The sequence below is a fragment of the Cucurbita pepo genome, chromosome 12 (genome assembly GCF_057944985.1).
Source record: "Cucurbita pepo subsp. pepo isolate OVF chromosome 12, ASM5794498v1, whole genome shotgun sequence".
In the NCBI taxonomy this organism is placed as follows: domain Eukaryota; kingdom Viridiplantae; phylum Streptophyta; class Magnoliopsida; order Cucurbitales; family Cucurbitaceae; genus Cucurbita; species Cucurbita pepo.
In genome coordinates, this window is record NC_141809.1 from 1,033,735 (window position 1) to 1,044,443 (window position 10,709).

The 10,709-nt window shown below is 38.8% G+C and overlaps 2 protein-coding genes across 2 annotated transcripts; both read right to left on the minus strand.

The window, feature by feature from the left end:
• Nucleotides 1–1,724: 1,724 nt before the first annotated feature.
• Nucleotides 1,725–5,805, minus strand: LOC111807308 (magnesium transporter MRS2-I). Its single transcript, XM_023692975.2, has 11 exons — nt 5,135–5,805; nt 5,021–5,050; nt 4,747–4,900; nt 4,523–4,644; nt 4,314–4,388; nt 3,915–4,139; nt 3,801–3,845; nt 2,306–2,350; nt 2,185–2,214; nt 1,967–2,086; nt 1,725–1,873 (listed from the first exon to the last, which is right to left on the minus strand). Exons 1-11 carry the CDS (start codon nt 5,381–5,383, stop codon nt 1,787–1,789), a joined length of 1,182 nt encoding a protein of 393 aa, XP_023548743.2. The 5' UTR covers nt 5,384–5,805; the 3' UTR covers nt 1,725–1,786.
• Nucleotides 5,806–6,787: 982 nt separating this feature from the next.
• LOC111807497 (Sec23/Sec24 protein transport family protein) lies at nt 6,788–9,940 on the minus strand. Its single transcript, XM_087128803.1, has 2 exons — nt 8,938–9,940; nt 6,788–8,711 (listed from the first exon to the last, which is right to left on the minus strand). Exons 1-2 carry the CDS (start codon nt 9,631–9,633, stop codon nt 7,056–7,058), a joined length of 2,352 nt encoding a protein of 783 aa, XP_086984929.1. The 5' UTR covers nt 9,634–9,940; the 3' UTR covers nt 6,788–7,055.
• Nucleotides 9,941–10,709: the final 769 nt, after the last annotated feature.

Here is a 10,709-nt window from a genome sequence, read left to right on the forward strand (position 1 = left end):
AGATTAGTCTTCACAGTCACAGCACCAAAGAATTTGAATACAACTTTGTGTAAAGACGAAACACCAAAAATCTTATAGGATACATTATTTAATATCCTTACAATAAACAAATCGTACCCACAAGGTTAGGAATATATGCCTCTACCTTACCCTTTCACCTCTTTCACAAATTCTCAAGGGTGGTTCTTAGCTTGAACTTATTGGATGCACCTCCTTTCGGTATCATTGTCGTTCTTGGTAAAACGAAATCGAAATTTTAAATTTTCACGATATTTTTTTAGTTCAGTAATTAAAAAAAAAGGGGTAAAAATTCAAACATTTAACGTTTTTTTATTATTAAAAGTACGATGCTATAACCATACGAGTTAGGTTTAATCGATTATTTTGACTATATATTCCAATAGTAATGCAAGTGACAACCACACTTTGTCATGTAGATAATTTATTCATTCTATGGTATACGTTCCCTTCTCCAACTGATGTGGGATCCACCCCTTTAGGGGCCAGGGTCTTTGCTGGCACACCGCCCTGTGTCTAGCTCTGATACCATTTGTAATAGCTCAAGCTCATCGCTAGCAGATATTGTTCTCTTTAGGCTTTACCTTCTGAGTTTTCCCTTCAAGCATCCCCTCAAGATTTTAAAATGCGTCTGCTAGGTAAGGTTTCCACACCCTTATAAAGAATACTTCGTTCTCCTCTCCAACCAATGTAGGACCTCATAATCAACTTCCTTTCTGAAGTATGGTTTAATCCTTGATTAGTCTTTTTAAGAAAATTGTCGATATTGTTTTGTAGTGTGATATCGTATCGACTAAACTATACTTGAATTCAGTGATCGGTGATAAATCTAACAAATGAATGATAAAACCAAGCTTTTTGAAGATGCCCTTACATAATAGTAGGAAGTCATGTTTCAGCTAGCAAGATTTAGACCTAACTCTACTTCTGTGTTAACTTTAACCAAAGCTATTTTTTTAACAAGGTAAATTATTTGTGATTTCAATAGAAGTAAGAGATATCTTCATCTAATTTAGGGATTGATCCAACCCTAAATTAGGTTAATCAATGAAATAGTATCTTAAAAGTCGATTCAAATTCATGTTTTTCCGTGAGTACTGAGAGATCCTACATCAATTAGGGAGAAACGATCATTTTTTATATGGGTGTGTAAAAACCTCTTCCTAGTAGATGCATTTTAAAACGGTGAAGCTAACGTCGATACGTAACCTGCCCCAATGGAATTTTTTATATCTTAACGGTGACTCAAAAATAATCTATGTGTTGGGGTGTTTGTAGAATCCTCCTTTGATTGAACAAGTCGAAAAGAAAAGGCAAAAGCAAAAGGAATGTTGCGAAGAGGGTTAAAGATTCAAGATTTTTCCATAATTGGTAGCAAAATCTTAATTAAATAAATTGAGAAGTAAAAGCAAAAGAGGAAAATACAAAGAAAAAAAAAAAAAGACAAAACTGTGAGGCGAGCGTAGTAAATAATGGACCAAAACAGACAATTTTCTAACCGTGGATTTGGACTGTTTTACCAATGTTTAGGCTAAATAAATTATTTACTCTCTTTAATTTGATTGTATTTACTAAGAAATTTTCATTATATATGATGTTTATACAATTATCAATAGAGTCCGAAGCTTCAAATAAGATGAACTTTGAACAATTATCAAATAAAGTCAGCTATGTCTTCACTCTGAACTCATCTCCAATGGACTTTCTTTTTCTTTTTCTTTTTCTTTTCCTTATGGTCTTGTAAAGGATCGGTTCGAATACAAGAAGATCAAGATCCGACCAAACCTTTGAGGCGAGCGTAGTAAATAATTGCGACGAACATTAACGCACAAGCTACTCCAGAAACGATGACAACCTGCACATAATGAACACGTGATGATGGTTATGAGCTGTTGTTCGGGTTCCCGCATTCGAAGTTAGAAATCATAGTCGAGTTATTCAGCCATACCCATTTAAACATGTATTCGTGATTTTCATTCCAAGTGTATGGAATGTTCATGCCGAATATTGCACCCACCAAAGAATAGACAGACAAACAAACAGTTCCAGAGCTTAAAAAGAGCTCCAACTGCAGATCAAGACACCCAGCAAACTTGAAATTTTAATAAATAAGAATCTGGGCAGCCAAGAAAATCTCATTAATTAATAAATGGAAGGATATAGGACCTGAATGAGTTGATTTCGGTGATTGTCAAGCTGCAAAATCAATGATAGCTTCAACTCAGAAACAAAGAAGAAGAAGAAGGAGATGATCAGTAGTAGATCGGAACCTTTCACTTCTTGTTACCTGGATATTGATATAATCTTCTGTGTCATCAATGTATTCTCGCAGCTGCAAATCATTCAAAACATAAGCAAATATACCCTTAGATTAAGGGCCATCGTACTTCGTCGGGTTTAGTCCAAATATCGTAATATTTCAGTGGACAATTAAGCCAGGAAGATGCTGTTTCATATATTTTACGAGTAAAAAACGTTAAATAAATAAACTATGAAAAGATTTTGAAAAGGCCAAATCTAAAAAGTTTATTGGATACATTTTGGAGTTAGATTCATTTGGTAGATACATGTAGCACCATAATGATAGTACATGTATTATATAGATTCGTTATTTAATATTTGGTACATGTATAGCCATGGAGAATAGTCTGAAAGGCCTATATAAGGACCACTTCCGTAGAGATTTCAAATCAACTTAAGAAAAGATTATATCTCTTCCTCTAGAAAATAAAAAAGACGGATTTGAGTGTTGAGAGAACTCAACCCTTTTTCCATAAAAATTATACGTTACTCCAACAAAATGGCATCAGAGCCAAAAATGGCGAGTTCTAGGAAGATGTCGGAGGGTGGTATTCCGCCGACATGTCTGGTGAAGTTGAACTACAACAACTAAAGCATTCAAATGTGAGCTTTGTTTGGGGCGCAAAATGAATGGGACGTGGTTGAGGTCAGTTACATCGAGCCGGAGGTAATCGAAGACATGACAGTAAATGACATCAAGAAGCAAAAACAAGCATAGATGAAGGATAAAACCGAGTTATACTTATTATTCCAAGTGGTTAATGAGTCAAATTTTGAGAAGATAGCAAGCGCAACAATGGCAAAAGAGGTATGAGACACGTTGGCAAAAGTCTTCAAAAGGCCAATCGAATAAAGCTATTATTTAAACTATTCCTCTTAATATATACTCTTAATTTATGAACATCATTAGTTAGGATCTCTTAGACAAGCCGACTTCTTACCTATTTCGAGGAAATCTAGGTTGAGAGGAACAGGAAGACTTTTCAATGGAAGGAGCGTTCAGCATTTCAATGCCTCGAATGTCTACTTGTTAATGTTGGAGTTGTTCTTTTTTGTTTCATTGTTCTGCTCTTTTGGGTGGCTTGGTGTTCTTTTTGTTTCATTGTTCTGCTCGTTTTGTTACACGCACAAGCGAGGAGAGGTTCGAGTACGTGAGAAGAGATCGATCATGTGTCTATAGGTCCCCAAGGAATATTGTTCTTAACATGGGACGCGGAGAATATAGTATAGGAGGTATATTTGGTTCTCTTATGAACTTGGGAGAGAAAGGGAAGCTTCCAAATCTTCCCTACTTAGCTGCTAGTTGATAAATAAAATTGTTGGTCAAGGTTCAACAAGATCCAATTTTGTGTTCTAGCATCCAATTACTCTAAGTTAATAAGAAACCGTTCCTGGCAACGTAAATATAGCGAAGTAATATCGAACTCGTAATATCTCAGCTTGAACATAAATTAGATAAGCAGGAAACAGGTAAAACTTACTGTAGTTAATTTGTTCAATGTACCATCAATCTGCATAAAGTAAGCCTGCAAAATGCAATCTCAGTTATAGACCTTCATGAAGATTGACTAACCCGAAACTATATGTATTATTACCTCCAGTAACATTTCGAGCTCCTCGATGTCATCCTCATCCCCACGTACAGTTGCCATACTTGCTCGGCTCGCTCTTGATATCTTTGAACCAATGGTAGGAGAGGCAGGAAACCAAATGGCAGGACCAGAACCACTTACAGGAGAAGACGAATTCATCTTTCTTGACAAGTAAAGGTCTGCCATATCATCGTCGTCATTCAGTAATTGTTCGAGCTCATCTCTCACCTGAATTGAAAGGCAAGTCAAAACTATGGTTATGCAGATAACAGCTGCTGATCATTTAGTAAGAAATTCAGAATTTAGGAACATACAGAGAGATGAGAGTGATTACAATGGGCAAAAGTTTCTAAATTGTGTTGATATGTGAAACGTTACAAACGTTACAAACGTTACACGTACCTTTTGAACCCTCGCAGTCAGCCTCGTCATTGCACTCTTCAATTTACGAACTCTGTCCAAGTTTCGGCTACTAATCTACAAACTCGAAGGGAAAACGATAATAAATCATGCTAGTATCCCAAGATTGAGTCGATGACGTAACAGAATTATCTCCGAGAATTGTTGGGAAGTTTATGCATTACATATGAGGTGAGAAAATAAGTACTCACCTTGGCAGTAAGCTCATCCAAGGCAGGATAAGCAGCAGTCTCGAGCTCAGTTGTTCGTGCAGCAAGATAACTGCATATAGCTTCCAAAGCTACCTCGAGCGCACGAAATTCAAATGGCGAGTCTGGAATGCATTCTCTCAAGATCATTAATATATTGATGAAGTAAAAACAAATCACAAGGGCAAGTTAAGATCACATTGCAGTGAGTGAGGAAGAAAGCTTACCATCTTCTTCAGCTTCACCGTCGTGTTGCCGACCCTGATTTGCTTTCCCATCTCCTTGAACATGAAGCTGGACAGCATTAGAAGGAGGCAGCCGCCTCTGAAGCTCCTCAACCACAGGGATGACATGTTCATCTGTCGGATCTCTAAGAAAAACCTATCCACGACATGAATTAACAAATTCAAGGGAGTGTCTGATACTAATTTCGTTTCAACTTTCCAACAATCACACAAATTTACAAACAGATTAAAGAAGAAGAAAGGTATAAATACAGACCTCTTCAGCAGTAATGATCGCCTTTATATGCTGCAATACCCATAAGCAAACAAGAATTACAAGAAAGAACAAGAACAATTCGTCAAAAAAAACTGAAAAAACAAAACAATTCACCTCGAGATTAAGAACAATGGCCCTCTCACGCCCCAAAATCGTTGAGGGATAAGAAAGCAAAGGGTCAAGAATCCGAAGATCGCGCGCATGAATTTGAACCCGATGCATAATTTGATACTTGTCGGCATCGAGGACGGTGCCTTGGCCCGTACAATCCAGCAGAATCCAATTCCGAGAAGATTGTTTCTTCTTCTTGACAGTGAGCGTCGTCTGTGGATCCACCGGCACTACATGCCCGTCCCGAGCCATTACTAATCATCCCCAAATCAATCGCATTCCCAGAAAAGAACGAAAGAAGAAGAAAGAAATCCAAGCAGCCCTCAAAAACCCTTCACCGGAAATGAAGAACAACGACGGAATTAAGGAATGAGGAAGAAATTAGGAGGTGGGGTATTGGAGAAACGAATGGAAAAAGGAAGGGTTTGGGAGTTTCTTCTCCACCGAGTTGCAGAGAGAAGAAACCGAAGAGGAGGGCGATGAGGTTGGATTCTCGAGAGGGCATATCAAGTTGAGTTTGGGTTTTACATATGGAATGAAGGTGGGGGCAATGACATGGAGAATGAGGCCACAGCATCGAGGCGGAGGAGGAAGAGACACCCAGAATTTTGATCTCTGCAGATCTACGCCATGTTTTTTACCTTTAATCTCCTCCTTAATTAGGGTTCCAATCACAACAATATATTTTATAATTCTTTCGAAAATTCCAAAATTCTAAAATTACAATGTTTGTGACTAAAAATGAAAATTTGGGACTTTACAAGTCATTTTAAGTCTCCATTTCAAGGACGTGGACGTGGGTGTGTTTGATTTACTTCACCTTCTTTGTATGTTATGTAACTAAGCTGAGGTTCACATCAATACCACTAACTAAACCTATATTTATTTCATGTTTATCCCTTCAAATAGTCAACCCTATTTTAAAATTCACCCATTTTCTAATTTTTATTTCAATCCACTAATAAATTACCCTCAAAATTAGGGTCTCTAAAAAAAAAAAAAAAAAAAAAAAATCTTATTTTTTTTTAGAGCTCGGAATCTAGTTAGGGCCATAATCAAGAATACTACGCCACATGTGAATGGATCCCGAAGAGATTTCTCTAACCCAACTTAACCTTTGTATTCTCCAACCCAACTTATACCCGTGTACATCTCTAACCTCCGTTCTCCGATTTCTGCAACCTAACTTAACCTCTGTATATCCATTCTCCAACTTAACCCGTGTACATCTCTAACCTTTGTTCTCCAACCCAACTTTCCAACTCAATCGAACCCATGTATATCCCTCCGTTCTCCAGCCCAACTGAACCCATGTTATCCCTCCGTTCTCCAACCCAACTGAACCCATGTATATCCCTCCGTTCTCCAACCCAACTGAACCCATGTATATTCCTCCGTTCTCCAACCCAACTTAACCCTCCGTTCTCCAACCCAACTTAACCCATGTAGAAAATTGTGTAGATATTTATATATATCTAACAAAAGGTTAGTCTTACAATTCTCCAGACAAAAAAGATCATTTTTTTTAGTTCCATAGTTATAGAGTTAATTTTTTTTTTAACAGTAATTTGTGTCTTATCCACTAAATTATGTTCGTTAGCAGCAAAACAACAAAACAACAACAATAACAACAACAACAAAGAAAAAAAAAAGGACTTATATCTAAGTTGAATCAATTAAATGCTAAATGATACAATTCCAACTCCATTGAAAAAAAAAAATCTCACCATGTTCTTCATGTGAAGAATGGGTGGAAGTCATCTGGCAAGGTGTAAGATCAGAAACCAGTTATTTACATTTCATCAAACTATGAAGAAATGGGTGAAAATACAACTCTCAAGCAGCCCAAAAGCATCTCTCCTTTGTAGTTTATCTCTGTATAAAGTAACAACTTCTTCTAACAAACTACTACTGCCATCCTTCTTCAGCCCTGCACAGCAAGAGCTTGTAGGTGATCTATAAAAACCTCCAAGCTTAAATCATCTGTAAAGATTATGTCTGATCCCTCCTTGTAAGTCGAGTTCTGCGTAACCGATGGGTTTAACTTAGCAAGAAGAAACCGAGCTTGACTACTATGCTGATCACACTTTATAAGCTTAGGGACTGGTATACGTTCCGCAATCAGCTGTTCAGCGTCCAGCTCTGGAGCCTCTAGTAGCTTCTTCAAGTTTTCGAGGTTCGGGTCTTTGTCGTAACCGAGTTTCCTCCATTGAGCAATCTTGGACCCGTAATGAATAACGACGTTGAAGTAGGAATCAAAAAGCAAGATCACATCTGGCGATATTGATCGAATGTCTAGGAGTACAGGAACAGGAGGTCCATCGAAAGAGTAGAGGAAAAGTGTAGGTTGTATCATGATAAGAGAACCAACGACTCCCTCTCGGTTTAGCATTAGTCGATAGAACGCAGTTTCATCAGGACAACTGTTGAAGACGTCGATAAACTGGGACCTTCTTAGGTAGTACATGAATTGAGGGTACAAGGAGAAGTTGGATTGCAAACGGAAAGTCGAAGGATCCTCTTGTATATAGTCACCAAACTTCGAGGCAAAACGAATCAATGCATCATCAAGCCATCTGATAACATCCCGAGCATAACACGTCTCTGCTCGATTAATAGCAAGCCTAGCCATCACGGAAGCTGCTGCTTCTTGATCAAACCCAGCCTTGATTTCTGGTGAATGGCTTGCAACCCATCTCCTAGCGGCAGTGGTCACTCTTTTACGGACCTCCAGGTTTCCTTTTCTGTATCGTGTTATAAACTGAATGAAGAACGCAGATCCAGGTTGAACTTTCTGCACCTCACTCACTTGGAAGAAAAAGGAAATGCAGGCTTTACTGGACAGTGTATTGAGCTTCCAAATGTAAGTACCACCTTCGCCAATTTCGTTGTCGCTCACCGAGTTGTTCATTTTACGAAGAGAGACGCAAGGTCCAAGAGCTCCACAAATTTTTACATCCATTGAGGTTACTAACTCGATAGTTGCATCGAAATGCATATTCAGCTCACCGTCTTTGTCCCGACTAAAAATATGCCGCAAGCACTTTTTGAATTGATTAGACTCAAATGACTCTCCTAACATCATGAATCCACCAGAGTTTTCAACAGGAACTTTTAACTCTGCTGCTCCAACTTGATCGAGAGAGCAAGCAAAAAAATCAAGAACTATAGATCCATCACACAACCTCTGTGACAATTCCTTGTAGAAACTACTAGATTTCCTAAAGTAAGGCGCCTGACCATTAACAATATCTCTGTGAGTTCTGATGGAGTGAGCGAGATCCGAATCGACAACGATTCCTGGACCTACCGTTGCAGGGCCAGAGGTGAAAACCATGACACGAGAACCAGAATTCACTCGGCATCCTTCCAAAAGTGCAACGGCAGCTGATATTGCAGCACCGGTTGCCCTCCGAGGTCGATGGCCAGTTACATTAAGTGAAGTGTTCATCTCTTCAATTGCAGTGGTGATGTTGAACTCACATTCAGATATTGGTAACAAAAATCCCTGTGTGGGAACAACAGGTGTCTTTCCTAGCTGCAGCTGCTTCATCCCATAAATCCCCAACAATTGTTGGGTCTGAAGGATTCATAAGCAAAACAGGGTATCAAAACAATGTCCCTCAAACTCCAAAAACAATCCAACATCTCTTAGACCTCACTAACTAAAAATAGTAAATAAGATAGTGTATATCCAGAAACCAATGCATTTCAAGAATCTACACTAGAAGATGGTGTCAAAATTGTGCAGAGAGAAGATAAAAGCAGAGTAGCAGAGATTCAAAGATTCAAAAATTGAAAAATACCTGAAGTGACGAGAGTTCACGATCCCCAGGAAAGAGGACGACCCTTGAGCATTCAGAAAATTTAAGGTCATAAACATGAACCATTGAATCAAAAGCAATCAAACCCACTAAAACATTCTCCGGAAGATGTTCCACAACGAGTAGTAACTCATTTTTAAGTGCTTGAAGCTCCTTTTCTACCGAACAATTATCAACAACGAACACGAAGGCCGGCCCATTTCCACGGGAATCTCGAGCCGGCAGCGATGAAGAAGCTGATACTGAAAGAGAAGAAGACGAATGATTTCTCGCCCAATTACGGCTCATATTCATATTGGAACCAGAATTCGCAACAGGGCTTTCGATCTTCCGACTGGGCGCATATTCCACCGTACTGTAAGTCGGAAAAAGCTCTGCGGGAAGATTTGTCTCTCCAATATCAGCATAAGAACGAGGGAAAAAATTCTTATGGTAACAAAACGAGCAGAACCAAATGCGAGACGTGTAATCGACACGAGCATAGGGGTTCAAAACGGCACCACATTTAAGACACGAGAGAGGCTCATAAGAAAGTGTAGGGAGCTCGACGGATTGCATCAATGGCGTACACATAACGCTGAGAGGAATAACCAGAGCCAATGATTCAGCTTTAGAAACCGGCCACGAGTTCCATGACCATCGGAGGCCTTCGATCGCCTCCAGCTCGACGAAATCCATAGGAAAATCGACGTCTCAGGTAATCCCTCCCCGTCGATTACATGGAAAAGCTCCGAAATGAAAGAAACCCTAATTTCGCATCAGAAACTAGATGGGAAAGCACGCGCTGTAAAATCAATGGCGGAATTCTGACAAATGAAGAATCCCAAATCGCTTTTGCGCTGGAAAAAAAAAGGGGGGGGAAAGAGTAAAAGAGAAGGGGTTGAGAGGGTTAGGAGAGAAACTGTTTGGTTCGCCGGAAAGTGAACAGAAAATGGAGAGGGAAAACCCTAGGTTAGGGTTAGGGTTTGGGATTGGGATCGCAGGGAGCGTGAAACGAATTTTGATCGGAAATTTTTCAATTTTGTTGCAGATGAAATGTTGCCTAATTCGAGTTCATCTTCCCCATTGTTTCCGGTTTGATTCGGTGCGGGAAGGAGCAGGAATTAACAATGCTGATCGAAACCACCCAATAGATCACAGCCACGTCAGAGTGTCTTTTTTATTTATTTTTTTTATTTTTTTAATGAAATTACTTTTTCTTTACAATACTTTAAACAAAAATACCACTTGAATTGTGTCTCAAGGGAAATTGATTCTTGAATTAAAAAAAGAATTATATACCTCAAACGTCTCTCTTATTTCACCCATCCATCGAGCTCTCTCCTCGTTTTGTTTGGTCGTTCGTTGTGTACCATTGTCCTAATTTTGTAGCTGCCCTCGAGTATGAATCTCTAGAGCATATCAACCTGTTTTTTGTACATGGGTTTCGTGTGATCAACAAAATGAGTGTTTACTCCATTTGCGTTCGGGCCTTCTTCTTCAATCAATTGGTGCTAAATCCAGCGACTGGTTGAGGTGAGCTTACATTTTTTTTTTTTATCTAATTTGTGTTAGTTTGTTCGGTTTCATTATAGGATAAGATACTCATAATATCTAAGCATTTTATTGAGACCATTTGAAGTCAAACCAACAAGGATTCAAGTCTTTTAAGGTAAAGTTGGGCGAGTGAAGTTCCTTCCAACAACGTCTACACTCTTTAGTAAATGTTATGATTTGGACCTTAATCTTATCAAACTGTGTTGGGTGTAGTTTGA